At 40.8% G+C, this 17,670-nt stretch overlaps 1 protein-coding gene across 1 annotated transcript in view; it reads right to left on the bottom strand.

Moving 5' to 3' along the window:
* The window catches only part of LOC121357899 (transportin-1-like), a 106,702-nt gene that overhangs the window by 27,746 nt on the left and 61,286 nt on the right, over positions 1–17,670 (bottom strand). The window contains 5 exon segments of the mRNA XM_041475598.1: positions 736–854; positions 6,095–6,217; positions 6,932–7,013; positions 12,954–13,087; positions 13,639–13,745. Of these exon segments, the coding sequence (XP_041331532.1) occupies positions 736–854; positions 6,095–6,217; positions 6,932–7,013; positions 12,954–13,087; positions 13,639–13,745 (565 nt within the window).

The following is a 17,670-nucleotide window of genomic DNA, read 5'->3' as shown; positions in this document are numbered from 1 at the left end:
TTTGTTTCCTATTGAAAAAGTCTTTAGTCTGGAAATAAGTTATTAGCACTGTTGAAGACATGCAGCTGTTTAAATCTCAAGCATGGGTGTTAAATTCCTGTTCAATCAAAGATCTACATTTTAAAGCTTATGATAATTTTTGAAACTTACAAAAAAGTTTTTGAAGCTTAAAAAACTACTGTCAGTCTGAAGAAGCATGAAAAACACATTATACATGCTTTCAAGCTTAAATTGCCCTGGCAATTGATATGAAATTGATTCCTAAATCTAAATGATCTTGCCATTTTGTTATGTCTTCATAAAGATGGGGAACCCCTGGCATGACTATGCACATAGAAGCATTGCACAGAAATGCTCACAATAGCAGTTGTCAAGAAAACATGTTCATGGTACACCAGATATTATAGGTAATGTCACGTGGAGATGTTTGTTTAAGCTTAAGCACATGTTAGTATACCTTTGCCTCCATCTGATACTTAACAGGATGTTAAGCTTGAGATAAAGCACCAGTGACACAGTTTAGGTTGCCTCAGGAGCCAAGTCTGAAATCCTCAAGTCTTTTCAGTGACCTCTGTGATACAGCCATTTTTAATATGTACAAGGACTAGCTAGAAGAAACTCCTCCCAAGCATACAGCAAGCTAGATACAGTCTCCAAAAGAGTAACCAGGAAAAAGTTAACTGAAGTTTAAGGATGACTAGTTCAAAATAACTAGTTCTAATTCTTAATACTTACTTAGCCAGATGCCGACATAATACATCTTTACAAATTGGCTGTTCAGCCAAAGTCAGCCAAAACTCACAAGCCTCCAAAGCAACATTTTCATCTTGGTCCTGGGTCCTTTGAAGCATATACTACACAAAAAAAAAAACAACACAATCTTGTATAAGTTTTAAGTGAAGAAGCCATCAACATTGCAAAGTGTGTTTGCAAAAATAAACTATGCTCCCAGAGTAATTTTGTTTCTTTGGGGCAATGGGAAGCAACATATATAAAAGACTACTTAAGGCTATAGCGAGAATAAGCCGAGACTTATTTCTCAATGCTAGATGATTCAGATTCTAAGTTTTTTCCCAGTTTAAGTGAGAACATTATTACCAAGAAACTATAGATAGAGACCCAAGATAATAAACAGTTTCCTGAGAATAGTGGGGGGGATTTAAAAATTATTTTACCACTCCCCCCCTTCTCCTTTTGAATAAAAGAGTACAATTACACACTTAGTAAGATGAAAATACTTTTTATATCCAGTACCATAAAAAAGCCTCTCTTTCAAATATTGATTATCTGACAGGATGCAATTAAGTAGAACTCATAACAGGGGAAAAAAATAGTCTCACTTTTTCCAAGTATGAATGGTAATTCAGAGATTCGGTGTCAAATCTTTAAGCTTGCTGTTAAAATTTAAATCCCCTTAAACAAAAAATAATCAAATACCTGCATAAGCAGAAAGGCTAAATATACCATGGCTACATCAGTTTCTTGTACATGACTTCCAAAGCAATTTAGAGAAAGTGCTTGCAACTTCCAAAACAGTAATTTCTGCATTCTTCCATGCCAGCTCATTTCTGAAATAGTTGGTCCTTCCACTCATTTTAGAAGCGTCATGGAAGTCCATGCAGCTACCTTTCATCACACATTGATTTAAAATGAAGAAAATAAATTTTCCTTCAGAATACCATTTTGTTCTCAAAATTAAATAGAATGGGGCAACCTATATTATCCTTATGCATTTCAGGGATGCAAAATTTGCAACAAACATATCCCTTTCTACAGAACTGCATTCCTACAGGGCTGCATCCAAAGCAGCATGGCCAGCAGGTGGAGAGAGGGGATTCTCCCCTTCTATTCTGCTCTCCTGAGACCCCACCTGAAAAACTGTCCAGCACTGGGATCCCAACACAAGAAAGACGTGGACCTGTTGGAGCAAGCCCAGGGGAGGCCACAAAGATGCTCAGAGGGCTGGAGCTCCTCTTCTATAAAGACAGGCAGAGAGAGTTGGGGTATTCAAACTGGAGAAGTGAAGGATTCGAGACCTTCTAGCATCTTACAGTACTTAAAGGGACTACAGGAGAGCTGAAGGACTTTTTACAAGGGCATAGAGTGATAAGAACAGGAGGAATGGTATTATGCAGAAGGAGGGTAGGTTTAGATTAGATATTTGGAAGAAATTCTTTGCTGTGAGGGTGGTGAGGCCCTGGCACAGGTTGCCCAGAGAGGTTATGGAATCGTCTCCCCATTTCTGGCAGTGTTCAAGACCAGTCTGGATGGGGCTCCGACTAACCTGATCTAGCAGAAGGTGTTCTTGCCCATGTGGGGGAGGTTGGAACTAGAAGATTTTTAAGGTCCTTTCCAATCCAAATCATTCTGTGATTCTATGAAATGCACTAAATTGCAAGTGTTTCCTAAAAGGTCATTATTGTGATTAAGAACTGATGGCAACAAAAATACTGCTGTATTCTGAGTTATGAACAGATTACAGCTTGGAAAGTTTGAAAAATGTCCTATCCATTTGTCTGTAAACTGCATGCTGCTTCTCCCCCCGCTTCACCCTCTCTCTCTCTGGGCCTAGCTTAAAGCTACAGGACCCATTTTTGGGCAAGAGAACAGACGATGGGGATACCAGCATCATAAAGTCACCCCAGGACACCATTGCAAGCAAGGTTAATTAATACAACGGAAGTGATTTGGCATTTTTCCCCAGAGGGCTTGAAAATCAACACTTTTGTTGTATTCAGTTATTTGTCACAAAGACAAAACCAGAATGACAAAAAGTAATGTCTGTTTGAAGGTTCTCCTCACACTGTCATTTCATCTTTAAGCACCTATTATAATATATGCTCCATGAAGTTAGATAGCAGTAGATTGAAAAGGCTTCTTACACTCAGTGGTATAAGAGCCATATACACAGCCTGGAAATCATAGAATGGTTTGGGTTGGAAAGGATCATAAAAATTATCCAGTTCCAACCCACCGCCATGGACAGAAACACCTTTCACTAGACCAGGTTGGTCAAAGCCCCATCTAACCTGGCCTTGAATACTTCCAAGGATGGGGCAGCCACAACATTGCTGGGCAACCTGTGCCAGGGCCTCACCACCCTTATAGGGAAGAATTTCTTCCTAATATCCAGTTTAACCCTGTTCTCTAACAGTTTAAAACCATTGTCCCTTGTTCTGTCAGTCCATTCACTGATAGAATCCTTCCCCATATTTCTTGTAGGCCCCCATAGTAAAAACAGTGATACTAGTATTAAAGCAAAGTATGGGAAGAGTATTTGAAGGCTTTTAGGTTTTTTAGTATTCTTGTGCCATACTTTAATGAGTACTTTTAATGATAAGCTAAAAAAGTGACTTTAGGCAATGGAAATAGTTGCTTCCTGACAAAAAATTACAAAATAGCATGGGAACATTATTCAGAACTGGTTTGCATACTCTGTAACAGTGTTGTGTTAGTCTTGCTATGTCAAACCATCAAGAAAAGAATGATGCACAATGCATTAATAAAGATCCTTTGAGCAGTAAAAGCTATCTGAAAGCAACAGGATGCAAGCAATCTTACTTCTTTAGCAACAAGCTGAGTTTCTGTGTTATAACTTCATATTATCAACACCATTCAAGTAATCTCATTATGCATTGTAAAATAAAGTCAGGACTTCTATTAAAAAAGATCTTAGGCACCACATGCCTGGCTAAATATGCTATATGAATATACAAGTGCAATCTAATAACTGAAATCTATTAGGTCAGTCTACTTCTGATATATCCTGTTGTCATGTTCTCAGACAAAGGAAGGAGGAAAAAAAAAACCCACAGAGAAATACATATCTGCTTCTGCTCACCTGGAAGTACATGCTCAAAAAACCCACTGAAACTGAAATTCAACCATCCCTGTTCCTCCAGGAACTTGGAAAAACAGTTAATATTAAACCTGCCTAGTTTAAAAGCATGACACTGGCCAAGACCTTCTGTCTTATAATCACTACCAAATTATTAATATTCTTAACTACTTTAAAAGTAATTCTCCATAAGCATAAAAAACCCTATCATGTGGATATCAGTTTCTCTCTTTTTAAGAATTCCTTCAGTTAGAGCAGCCACTATTAGAAGCATTCAGCTTGGAGGTATTCAAGCTTCAAAAGGGCAAAACCAGGCTCATTTGAATGAAAAATAGTCAGCTCTCAGATATTACACTGTCACATATCAATATGTATGTATACAGAACTGGGCAAATCAGTAACAGTACACAGTAGTCCCAAAACTGCGGAGGAAGGGAAGGAAGTCTGATCTTCACAAAAAATTCACTACTGCTGTCTTTTGTAGAGAAGATGCCTAGTAATAGTTTTCCCAAAAAAAGAAGGGATACAATGAGAATACAATCTTGGATCTTCTGGTTGCTGACATAATTTCTACCTGCAAAGTCCAGAAGTTCCTTACTGATTTGTTTGCTGACAACCCCAAGTCGTGTGGTGCGGTCGACACGCTGGAGGGAAGGAATGGCATCCAGAGGGACCTGTACAGGCTTGAAAGGTGGGTCTGTGCAAACCTCATAAAGTTCAACAAGGCCAAGTGTCCTGCACCTGGTCAGGGCAATCCCAAGCACAAGTACAGGCTGGGCAGAGAATGCAGGGAACAGCCCTGTCGAGAAGAGACTTGGGAACAGTAGATGACAAGAAGCTCAACATGAGCTAGCAATCTACACTCGCAGCCCAGAAACCAACTGTGTCCTAGGCTGCATCCAAAGCAGTGTGGCCAGCAGGTCAAGGCGGGGGCGGGGGGATTCTCCTCCTCTACTCCACTCTTGTGGACATAAGGAGGATGTGGAGCTGCTGGAGCAAGTCCAGAAGAGACCACGAATATGCTCAGAGGGCTGAAGCACCTCTGCCAAGAAGACAGACTGAGAGAGTTGGGAGTGTTCAGTCTGTTTCCAGTTCAGAAAAGAAGGCAGATTGTAGAGCACTTTCCAGTAATGGAAGAGGGGTTGGAACTAGATGATCTTTAAGGTTCCTTCCAACCCAAACCATTCTAGGATTCTATGATCGCAGGAGGGTGAAGAGTCAGAGAAGTTATCATTTGTTGACAATATAATCTTCAAAGCTTTATTGTCTCTCTCTCCAAAAAAAACCCCAAACTAGACCAAACAAAAGAAAAAAAAAAAAAAAAAACAAAAAAAACTATCTCAAGTACCAACAATGCCTACTTGTCCTGTGTTAGATGAGAAGATATGTGCCAGGCTTGGTGTCATGGAATTCCAGACAACACTAGACAAATATTACAAGTCACCTCAGTTTTATGCCTCTCTAATGGCTTCGTCCAGAAGCAAAAAAACAACAAAAAACAACCTGCTTCATATTGTCTGGACTTGGCACTTATGGAATTTGACACTGGATTATGACCTATTTATTCTTATATGTGCATGAGAAAGATTCTGATCTTTGTTATATTTCCAGTCTAGCAAGTAGTGTATGTAAAGGCTATCTAGAAACTGCCAGTGTTTCCCAGAAACATGGAAATTACAACTCAGTTGAGCAAACAAGTACCAGTTGATTGGTCTTCTGGTAGCAAGTCTGCACTAATCTAGAATAATCAAGGAACTATCCAAGGACACCCACCTATAAAATTGAATGCAATGGCAGGCAGCTTTGTTAGTAGCTCAAAGAGCATCTCAGATATTTAAAATTGCATTCCTTATCCTTGCTGTGGCAAAAGATCCAAAAAAGGTGACAGCTTCAATGTGCAAACTGTAACAATATCAGCACCAGAACGAAGATTTTTAACATGATCTCATTTGTGGTCAGGCAATGCCTGGCTGCTCCATGGTATAGCTGATCCTGGCCATTTCAGGATCAATTAACTTAAAGAAGAATGAACAACTGCCATATGCACTGCCAAATACGTCATGTTGGCAATTAGCTAAAAAGAAACTTTTGCAACTTCAGTCTTGAAGGAAAACAAAGAGTAGGCAAGCACAAATGTAAAACAAAGAGTAAGCAAGCACAAAAGCAACACACTTATTCTGATGTATGCTTTTAATTTGCTATTATTTCTGCAATTCCAAACATGTTTCAGCATACAATCAGAGAAATAAGACTTACCTCAACTATACTAATCATATGAGGAAGCAGGCGATCCATTCGAACTTCTAGCAACATTACCAGAGCACGACAAACATTTTTGCGTACTTCAGGCTCCTCATCACCAGCCAGTGCAAAAAGATTCTGTTGGAAAGCAATACCAGTAGAAAAGCCTCAATTCATCAAGTTCAACTTGTATTAAATTTTACATTATTGGCAAACTAAAGTATGGAAACATGTACTTCTGTACCATCCCACCCCACACCTCAGAAAACTGTATTATTTCCTAAAGACATATGTTTTAGCAAATGAACTCTTCAGACTTTCAATGTGTATTGTTACCCAGTGTTTTGGTCATGTGTACATTAGACACAAGAACATTATTCCCTGATTTTTTCCCCCTAAACATTAATTAAGTTCTGAAGCTAGAAAATGCCTTCAGAACATAACAGCAGCAAATAAAATACCCTGGTTAAGCCAAAATATCATCCTTCTAATCCACATTCACTAGTAGTATTCAGAGAGACCCATAATCTAGACTCAGTGACATGGTGATCCCTGTACTGAACTCTCCATCACATGTAACAGACTGCTGCCAGTACCTCTATGCAAGAAGAGTTTCCTATATTTATTAAAAGGAAGCATTTTCAAAATACTATTTCCTTGGTCTGGGAGAGTGCTTAGACTAATTTAAGCATAAGCATGCAGAATGACTTTCAACCCATGGGGATTGAAGCTAAGAATGGGAAGCCATCGGTGTGGAGTTTAGGGGTAGTGGAGGTTGCAAAACATTATTCAAAGCTCTTGATAAATTAGATATGCTATTTGACTTACCCCGCCAAGCAAAAATACACTCACCTCAATAAAAGAATCTATGTGCAACATAAGAGCTTGAGTTCTGCTGATGATAAATTGATTGACACACGCAACAGCATGAGACCTACAAATTGAACAGTTAAAATATATATGTTCTTCATGTCTTAAACATTTTCTAAACTGTACATAGGTATCACAAATATTAAGAAGTAAATAATACTGTGTCTTAGGTTGCAAATGCAAGATGTGGCTGGGGGTGTGTATTCTATTGCCATCTGTTAGAGGTGGGGCAGTTATCGTCTGTTAATTGGGTCACCAATTAAAATCAGGTGGGGCAGTTTTCTTTATCTCTTCCTTGACCTATCCTCCCTCAATGGAGATATCTTCTGTTAATGGGCCATTGAGTGTCACTGCCTGACTGATAAAATTACATCATCCCATTGTGAGATGCTCCACCCAGGGGGAGGAGCCAAGCATTCCTACCTGGATATAACTGGAGATTTGGAACAACACAGGCAGCCTTTTCTCACTGGCTTCCCAGAAGAAGATCAGGCCCATCTACACCACCACTGGGCCTTCAAAGGAAAACTACATCCTTTCTACAGGCTCTTTGTTTCAATGAAACTGCATCTATCACTCCAGGAGGACTGCAGCCACCATTTAATCAGACTGCTACCAACACCCTGACCAACAGGGTGTCAGGTTGCATTCTGACTCTGTCAGTGTTGTTTTGTATTACTGCATTTTTAATTTTTTGTAATAAACAACTGTTATTTCTACTCTCGTATCTTTGCCTGAGAGCCTCTTAATTTCAAAATTATAATATTTTGGAGGGAGGGGGTTTACATTTTCCATTTCAAGAGAGGTTCCTGCCTTCCTTAGCAGACACCTGTCTTTTCAAACCAAGGCACACTGTCCAAGCATATTCTAGAGGCAAGAGGGATGAAATCTGACCATCTATATTGTTACCAATAAAAATTAGTAAACCACATTTTTAAGTACTACCATATACTCCAATATATCTAATAAATAATTTTAAATGAAGTATTCAATAAATAAGAACCATAGCAGGATGACTACCTGGCACATTTGTTCCAAACAGTATGTAAGGATGGTCTTTTTCAGTATATTATGATTATCAGTTTTCTCTGATATTGTTGCCAGATGAAGACTCATTTGCACCTAGTGAGCTAACACAATACTTATTCTTCAAGGACCACTGGCCTATGGAACCACACAATGTTTTCTGTAGGAAGAAGAACTGGAAAGCAGCCAGACCTGTTATGCCAACTTTTACCAGCTAAGCAGGTGGTCAGGTATGACTTTGGGGTCGCCAACCACCATGGACCACCAAAAAGAACCTCAGGACAGAAAAACACATGTGTAAAAGGGAGGGAAAATATGTTAATTACTTTGGGAAAATGATTATAATACATATGTTTCTTCTGGGAAAACCTATGTATATGTATGTAAAATATAGCATATAAACAGGAGCTCTTTCTGTACTCAAGATGCACAATATTTTGGAGGAGCTATCCCCCTGTGCATCCGGCTAAATAAAGAATGCCTGCTTCTTAACGCTACATTAGCGTTAAGGAGTTTTATTTTCACTGATTTTTGGTAACAATGTTAACAATTCCATACAAGTTAACATGGTGAAATTTTAGCATGCCCTTCTTCATTGCTAAGTATCCAACTGCCTTTGCAAGATTTTTACCATTTAATGAGACCAATATGCATCAGTAATATAGTTGTAGCTTAGAACAAATACACACTTGCATTAGGATACATAATAAAACAATTGTGGTAGAAACAAATTTAAAGTGAAGAGCTGATTCTTTATTCCATTTCATGCAAAGCCATTGCTTACAAGTCTTTTTCATTCTCAGAGACACAAAAGCCAAATTATATAAGTAGAGGCACAATATAAAGCTACCTTTAAAAGCCTCTGAAGATCCATTCAAGTATTTTTACTAATCTAACTTCAAATATCTAGTCTCTTCAGACATTTTGTGGAAGAGAGTCTCATAAAACAGTGTTCAAAAGTTGTCTCTTCACAGATTTAAATACTGATAATATTTAAATACTATTAAGTACTAATACTATTTTACTGACACAACTAATATTCTTCATTCTTCAATACTATGTACTGAAACCAGGCAACAGGTCAGCAGATGATCTGCTTTAAAGTTGAAACTGGTTTACCTATTTCAAAGAAAAAGCTTATCTTCCTGTAGTGTTGCATTTTAGTTAATGGTATGCTCTGTCTCACCCCTCCAAAATGTATGGGATATTCCAAGCCTGTGGTCCTGCCCTGAACCATCATGTATCTGTAATCCCATTGGCCCAAGTCTTATTCAGCGCCCACTTTGAATGTCCCTCTTAAGCTGTGCGAGGGGGACCAGACTCCGACCCGGGGCTGGCCGGGGTTCACTGGGAGGCACACAGAGAGACGGAGACAGTGTGCATCTATTTTAGGGGAGTTTCTAAATCTTATTAAATCCTATCAAGATATATTCCTAGTTATATGCTTCCTTTTACTCTTCACTATCTATACTACTGCTAGTAATAACTGAGCCCTCCAAGTTGTAGAATCTTTTGATATAATTTTCAAAGAGGAGTCCAAAAACACATTTCAGACAATCACCCAGAATGATTGAGGTTGGAAGGGACCTCTGTAGATCATTTGCTCAAGTAGGGCCACCTACAGCTGGTTGCACAGGACCACATCACAACAGTGTGAGAGACCGGAAGGCTTGCTGGCTTGAAACATTTTGGGTGCATGTGTGGGGGGAAGGGGCAGGTCTGGCCTTGCTCTGGTGAGGCAGTGCCCTGTTCTGCACACCCCATGCCCCCTGGGGCCTGCATCCCAGCCCCTGCAGGGGCCACCAATCACTGGCACACTGGAGGCAATGCTCCACACCCTGCCCCTGGAGCCCCAATCTAGCCCCAGACTAGTCAGATGACTGGAAGTCCCACCTGGGGGAAGGACCCAGGAAAGCCAAAGAGTATTTAACTAAGGACATGAGGTGAGCACATGTTTTGACTCTACTTCTTGGAATTTCTATCAGCTGAACACTGTGGAACCAGGAGTGGTAGCTATATTTGTTCTTTTCTATATCTTTTTTTGTCTGTCCTTCTCCTTTTTCTAATTCCCTCTTCTTGGGAGTTTTGAGTAATTTAGAATTGGATGGGCTTGGAGTTTGTTAAGTTGAATGGGCTAAGTTAATGCTTTGAGAAGTGTTTTATGTTGATTGAATGCTGCTCTAAACTTTTGCCAAAGTTCTCTGATTTTACAAAGTTGACAGTAATTTTTTTTTTGTTGTTTTCACCCCTTGAGAATATCTTGTCAGTATTTCTCCTGTATGTCAAACTCAGAGTACATGAACAACCATAAGCCCTTTTAAGAGTCTCATCAAGCGAGTTTTCTGGGGCCTTACAGATGGCTTTTGAATATCTCCAAGGATGGGGACTCTACTACCTTTCTGGGGTAACCTGTGCCAGTTCTTGGTCATCCTCACAGTAAAAAAAGTGCTTCCAAATGTTCAGAGGGAACCCCCTGTGTCTCAGTCTGTGCCCACTGCCACATGTCCTGTCACTGGACACAACTGAAAAGAGCCTGGCTCTGTCTTCTTTGCACCCTCCCTTTGGGTATTTATACACATGGATGATGTCACCCCTGAACCTCCTCTTCTCCAGGCTAAACAGTCCCAGCTTTCTCAGTCTTTCCTCATAGGAGAGATGCTCCAGTTCCTTCATCATCATTGCAGCCCTTTACTAGACTTCCTCTAGTAGCTCCATGTCTCTCTTGTACTGGGGAACCCAGAACTGGGCACAGTACTTCAGGTGTGGCCTCATCTGGAGGGCGAGGGGAAGAATTGCCTCCCATGCTGGCAACACTCCAGCCCAGGATGAGATTCACCTTCTTTGTGGCAAGGGCACATTGCTGGCTCATTTCAGGGTGTCATGGTTTGACATGAGAGACATTTATGGAAGTGATGCAAAGCTTCCAGTCACTAGAAAGCTGGACACATCTCTGTGAAAAACACGTTAAAGATGAAAGAAACCCAGGAACAACTTATTTTGCTTGCGGCCTGGGGACAGGTAACAGGGCCCACTGGCCCCTGTCTCAGTCAGGCTGGGCCGGGCAGCCCTGCGGCAGGGGGCCGGGCCCCTCTCCAGGGGGGGGGGCCAGGGGACTCCGAGCCCCATTCTGGCCAGGCCGGGCCCCCAGCAGCTGCCAGGCAGGAAGGGGGGGGGGAGGCTGTGGAGCCCTGGCTGGAGCAGGGCCGGCCTCGGCTGTTAAGATCTTGCTGTCAGGTCCCCTCCCCACAGCGCAGCTGAGACCAGAGGCAGCCCTGCAGCCGTGCAGTGGTCCTGCGGCTGGAATTGAACACAGAGAAAACCAAAGACCAACCATGAAGCCTATCCTGACACACCTGCAGCTCCTGCCACAAGTTACTGGCGGGTCAGATGATCATTTGCAGGGCCCAGGCGACATGTCAACCCTTTCAGTGCTTCAACCCTCCCTCGAGTGAGAGAAAGGAACAAGAAGCAAGCATGTAAAGGAATAACACGAAGACATCAAGGTCAGTGAAAAAGAAGTCCCAGATGGGAGGGATGAGGAGATGCCTTGATTTTGGGGCTGAAATCCTCTTGTAAGCTATGGAGAAAAAGACTCTTTCCCTATAATGCATGAAACTATGGGGAGATGAAGGGTTCAAATTGATATTGAGCAAAGGCTTCCATGTTAAAGTAAGCAGATGTTAAAGTAGCTGTGATCCCATGAGAAGTTTGAACAGAGAAAGAGAGAAGAGTAGTCCTGTGTCCCCAGGAGAAGATGATTTCTGTTCCCAGGGATGAAGATGATTTTAGAAATAGATAATGAGAACTTTTGCCTTTAACCAACTCATCTTTAAAACAATACCCCATAAGTCAACATATCCCATAGACAAGCTGTGGGAAGGCTTGTGGAAATGGGAGGGACTTCATGACTGCAGATTTCCCCAGGCGGCTGCTAGTCATAGAAATTGAGAGCCACAAGAGGACTGTTTTTTCCTCTTGTGGAAAAGTCTCCATAACATTAACAAGAGGGACTTCTCTCCCTAAGTGAACTGAAGAAAGACTATTTTAGAGGTGGTAAACTGACTGGAAATTTTAGGTTTTGTTTCTTTACATTGTCAGTGGGAAAGAAAAGGTTGTGGGGTGAGGAGAAGTGTTCTGAAGGGTTCATTTTGATTCCTACTACTTTTTTTCCTTTTAGTTACTGTTAATAAAATTTTCTTTATACCCTTTTAAAGTTTTGAGCCTGCTTTGCCTTTCTTCTAATCCTGTCTCACAGCAGGAAGTGAGTGTATCGGTGATTGGCCAGCACCGAAACCGGGCATGCTCTTTGGTGCATTGGGCCAAGAAATCTTAAACTTGGGTAAGTCTTGAATTGGCGAACCAAAACCCCTACACAGGGTAAAAGCTACTGTTCTTGTTGATAAATATTAGCAATAACAAATTAATTTTGGAATTTTTCTTCTATACTTCTGTTACTTTGGAGAGATTAATACTGTATTGAAGTAAAAGGATGTTGAACCAATTCAATTTGATCTATCTGAAAGATAAAGAGCTTTATAAGTTTTTGTGGAGTTAAAGCAGAAAAATACTTTTCTGCAAGAACTCAGAAACCATTATCAGCAAATTATTTTTTACTCTTTCATTGCTGCAGTGATAACAAAACAAATGCAAGATAGTTCTTTCTAATCAGAATTTGAAATTTTAACCATGGCATTGAAACTTTCATAATACTATGAAAATTCTTAAAAAATAATTTGATTTTCAAAGTCAGACAGATTTTTTATTTGGAAGATATATAAAGAGGTGAGGCTGATCTAATAACTAAACAGATAAGCATGGAAATGACCAATGCATGAAACTGCTGTGCCTTCTCACATTTGCATATGCAGGACCATTTTAAAAAACTAAGTATGTTTGAAACTGATCTACAAAATATCAACCTCGCTGATCATGTAAATAAATTTTTAACAGATAACTTTAGTATAGCACCTAAACCTACCTTATTTTTGGACTGCTGTGTTTGAAGAACTGCAAGAATTTAGGTATCATGATATTGAGTGGTCGGTCCAATACATCACTATCTAAAATTTCAGCAGAATCTTCGCATATCTTCTGAAGAGCACCAAATGCACCCTGTTTAAAAACAAAAACAAACAAACAAACAACAACAACAACAAACCCAAAGCAAAAGAAAATCTGTTATTTTACATTTTGAAGAAAGCAACATTTCAGTGTTTTTACAGAACAGGTAATTTTAGCAAAAGACCACAGTAAACGTAGCTAATTAACAAAGTAAATGTAGCTAACTCAATATGGAGTTAAATTAAAATAGCCTTAAAGACTTTTTATTTAAGCACTTTATATTGTCACCTGTAAGATCTCAAGCTGGATGAGTCTATAATAAGTAAGTGGTAATTTTAATTTTAACATTCAGTGCTCATTTATTTAATCATATTTTTAAAAATGCTTAAAAGCAAGATTTTTTTTTAAAATCAGACAAGATTTTTCTCCTCATAGCTTAAAACAGTTGAGCTGGTATTTATTTTCCTTCATGAATACTGGAAAAACAAGATTATATGTGTGCATACATACCCACACAAAATACTATACATATCTATAGTATCTATGAAGAAAGGCAAAAAATAAATTTACATGATAATACATTTCAAAATAAGCCTTTTTACCTCACAGGTATTGTAATCTTCAGAATCCAACAGGCTGCAAAGCTTTGGTAAGAGGTCAGGCCAATTCTGCAATTCCCCTTTTGAAGCAATGGTTGTTATCAGAATGCCTAAGTGAATCAGGGGAATAAAGGAAATGAGATCTCGTATATCTTCACAGGTTTCACACCGTTTTTCTCATTTTACTCTTCTCAAAGATCTAAGGAGTTAGGTGCCCCCCCCCAAAACAAACTGCTACATTGTTTTATTAAGAGCTGTCAAGCATAAAAAGAGGAAGTACATTTAATTACAAATTATATTTGAAGGGCTTTGAAATGCAAAGGCAGGTTGCCCCTTCCTGCTATCATGAAGGGCTCAGATGTGAGACATCAAGCACAAAGTAATTCCAGTTAAGGTAATAATCATGTCCAAACACTGCAGGGTAGGTTCTGCTCTAAGTTTACTAAAAACTGTACAAATCTTGACCTCCAGTAGAGTATCCATCTCAAGTCACTCCCTCTTTATTGTGATACAAAGGTATGAACACTGGAAGCTGTCATTCAATAAAATTATAACTCATTGCTAAATTATGTGTTCACAACTTTACTATGTTTACACAAAACATTAAGGGCGCTTGCTGATTTCCAGGTGTTAGAAATATAAATTACTTGTTGGTAGAATTGCCTTGTTGAGGTTTAGGGCTTGACATGCTTCACTGATCTCAGACCTAGGGGGAGGTTACCAAAGCTTGGGGAGGATGTACCCCTGATAGTGGACACAAAGAATGCAGAATTTACAGGCCATAAGGATATTTGGCAGAACTCTCAAGAAAAGAAAGAAACGAATAAAGCCAACTCAGCAACTGTGTTGAAATCAGCTCCAACTGGGTAAAAGGTAATTCTGGCAGGGGGAGATTGTGACCACTGACTCACGGACCACTAACCCAAGAAACCCACAGACCCAAAAGAAGAGGAAGACTGAGCATATGGACTAATTAGCATGAGAAGCGAGAGAATCATTAACCAATAGAAGGTAGAATACTAATTAATAAAAGAACTGGGTAGCTTGTAGCCAATGAACATTAATGCCTTTGTTTGCTAAAAATGTATAAATAACATAAAGCTTTGATGATTGGGGAGCCAACCTTTTGTGGGTTACCACCCAGCTCCCTACTTTGTGCCTACCACAACAAAGAAATAGAAGTACCTCGTCCTCAGTGTGTGAATTGGCGCTGCGCACAGGGCAGAAGGCCCACGTTCAGGACAAAAGACAGATACCTACTAACAGCTTACACACTATGGCAGGTCATCCAGTGATCAGCTGTAGAGGTTGGCTGATTCACATCCAGCAGAGAGGATGGCCGAAAGAGTCACTTCCATTTTTAACACATACAGAAATGCCAGGAAAAACTAATTAGGTGACAGGAATGGGGAAGGCTGTTTATAAACTAGGACTGACTATGAGTCCATTTTGCCTCAACTAATAATCTCCCAAATGAAAAGTGATGAAAAAAAACTTTCCTAAGCTTTTTCATCGAGCTAATCACCATATATCCTCTTTCTTTGAAATAAAATGTTGAAATTGTTATTAAATATACAAGAATACAGAACAATAATACACAGAAACTTCCTAAATAGATGCATTTATTTCCTGGTAAGTTTGTGGGTCCTAAACATATGCAACTGTATTTTTTGAACTTGAATCCATATTTCAGTGTTGGCACAAGGCTTTTTAAAACCTGTACCACACAGCACAAAGAAGTTTCACGTTAGTCATTTCAGAGTTTAAAAAAAAAAAGAAAACCTAAGTAAGGATGCAACAATGTGTAGTTATCATTGCATCTCCAATCACAGTCCTAAAATAGACTTTATTGCCATCTTTATCATCCTCAGTGAGGTGACTTCTGAGAATGGGATTAATCAGCTTGCTTCCATCTTTTGATCAAAAGGTATCAGCTTTTGTTTGGTAAACATCAGATGCTAAAGACTACAAATGCTGCATTACTTCTTCCCTGATGCTATTTTGATGTACTTGCTCATCCTCCTCTCAGAACTCCAGAGATCTTATTTGTGATTGGCTCATTAGGTTGTCAGTGCTTGAACAGCAAAAATACATATGCATCTGTGGTGATTTGACCCTGGCTGGATGCCAGGTACCCACCAAAGCCACTCTATCACTCCCCTCCTCAACTGGACAGGGGAGAGAAAATATAACAAAAGGTTCATGAGTTAAGGATGGGGAGAGACCACCCACTGATTACCACAATGGGAAAAACAGACTCAACTTAGGGAAATGAGTTGAATGTATTAACAATCAAAACCAGAGCAGGAAAATTAGAAGTAAAACAAATCCTAAAAAACACCTTCCTCCTTCTCAAGCTTAACTTTATTCCTGATTCTCTATCTCCTTCCCCCCACAGCAGGGCAGGGAGATGGAGCATGAGGGTTATGATCAGTTCATCACATGTTTCTGCCACTGTTTCCTCCTCAGGTAAAGGAGTCCTTCCCCTGCTCCAGCGTGGGGTCCCTCCTACAGGAGGCAGTCCTCGACAAACTTTTCCAGCACTAGTACTTCCCACAGGCTTCAGACCTTCACAAACTGCTCCAATGTGGGTCCTTTCCATGGGGTGCTGTCCTTAAGGAACAGGCTGCTCCAGTGTGGATCCTCCATGGGATCACAAGTCCTGCCAACAAACCTGCTCCAGCATGGGCACCCCTTCCCACAAGGCCCAGCTCCTGCCAGGAGCCTTCTCCAGTATGGGATTCTCACAGGGTCACAACCTTCTTTCAGGCATCCACATGCTCCAACACGGGTGTCCTCCATAGGCTGCAGGTAGATTTCTGCCATGGGCTGCAGGGGCACAGCTGCTTCACCATGGTCTGCACTAATGAGGGTTATGATCAGTTCATCACATGTTTCTGCCACTGTTTCCTCCTCAGGTAAAGGAGTCCTTCCCCTGCTCCAGCGTGGGGTCCCTCCTACAGGAGGCAGTCCTCCACAAACTTTTCCAGCACGAGTACTTCCCACAGGCTTCAGACCTTCACAAACTGCTCCAATGTGGGTCCTTTCCATGGGGTGCTGTCCTTAAGGAACAGGCTGCTCCAGTGTGGATCCTCCATGGGATCACAAGTCCTGCCAACAAACCTGCTCCAGCATGGGCACCCCTTCCCACAAGGCCCAGCTCCTGCCAGGAGCCTTCTCCAGTATGGGATTCTCACAGGGTCACAACCTTCTTTCAGGCATCCACATGCTCCAACACGGGTGTCCTCCATAGGCTGCAGGTAGATTTCTGCCATGGGCTGCAGGGGCACAGCTGCTTCACCATGGTCTGCACTATGTGTCAGAGACTGAAATAGTTCATGCCTCAAACAGTGATATAAAGTTTTGCCCATTATAGCAAAACTGTATGAAGAAGCCCACCCCTGCCTAAAAGATATCTGACTGGGACTTTGGACTGAAAGTCAAACTGATGATTAGAAACCCATTATTCAGTCATCTCAGGCCCAGGGAGAAGGAAACAAATAAACAAGGAAAAGAATGAGAGCCAAACCCAGCACCCATGCTGAGAGTCACCTCTGGCTGGATTTGGGGTGGGGGAGACCACAGCCCACAGAAGCCAGGTTTACACAGGCTCCCCCCAAAATGAAGAGGGGGGAGGTTTCAGGTGTGTGGGTGTAACCTCTGGTCAGAGGCAGTGAATACCCACCCTCCCTTACAAAAAATGGCCCCGCTGTGGAACCCTGTCCAAGGGTAAGGTAATGATGCTTGTATCCCCAATCGTGTGTTCTGTTAATGCTGGATATTATGTACTGTGCCTTCAAGACTGGCTCTGAAGAGCAAGGTTTGTTTTGGTTTGTTATCAGCCTGCTCCCCCACGGCTGGCAGAACAGAGAGACGGGGCAGTACATAATGCGGCTTTTGCTTTTTGCTTTGCTTTTTGCTGCTTGCTTTGCTCTTGCTTCTGCTGTGTTCCTGCTTTGCTTTTGCTTTTTGCTTCTGCTTGTTAGTTAGTTCAGCTAAGCAGTCCAGATTTTTCCCTGGACTGTTTTTCCTTTC

This window comes from Pyrgilauda ruficollis, unplaced genomic scaffold (genome assembly GCF_017590135.1).
Source record: "Pyrgilauda ruficollis isolate IOZ18807 unplaced genomic scaffold, ASM1759013v1 scaffold359, whole genome shotgun sequence".
Classification (NCBI taxonomy): domain Eukaryota; kingdom Metazoa; phylum Chordata; class Aves; order Passeriformes; family Passeridae; genus Pyrgilauda; species Pyrgilauda ruficollis.
Note: the sequence above shows the minus strand (reverse complement) of the source record. Positions and strands in the feature narration are given on the sequence as shown.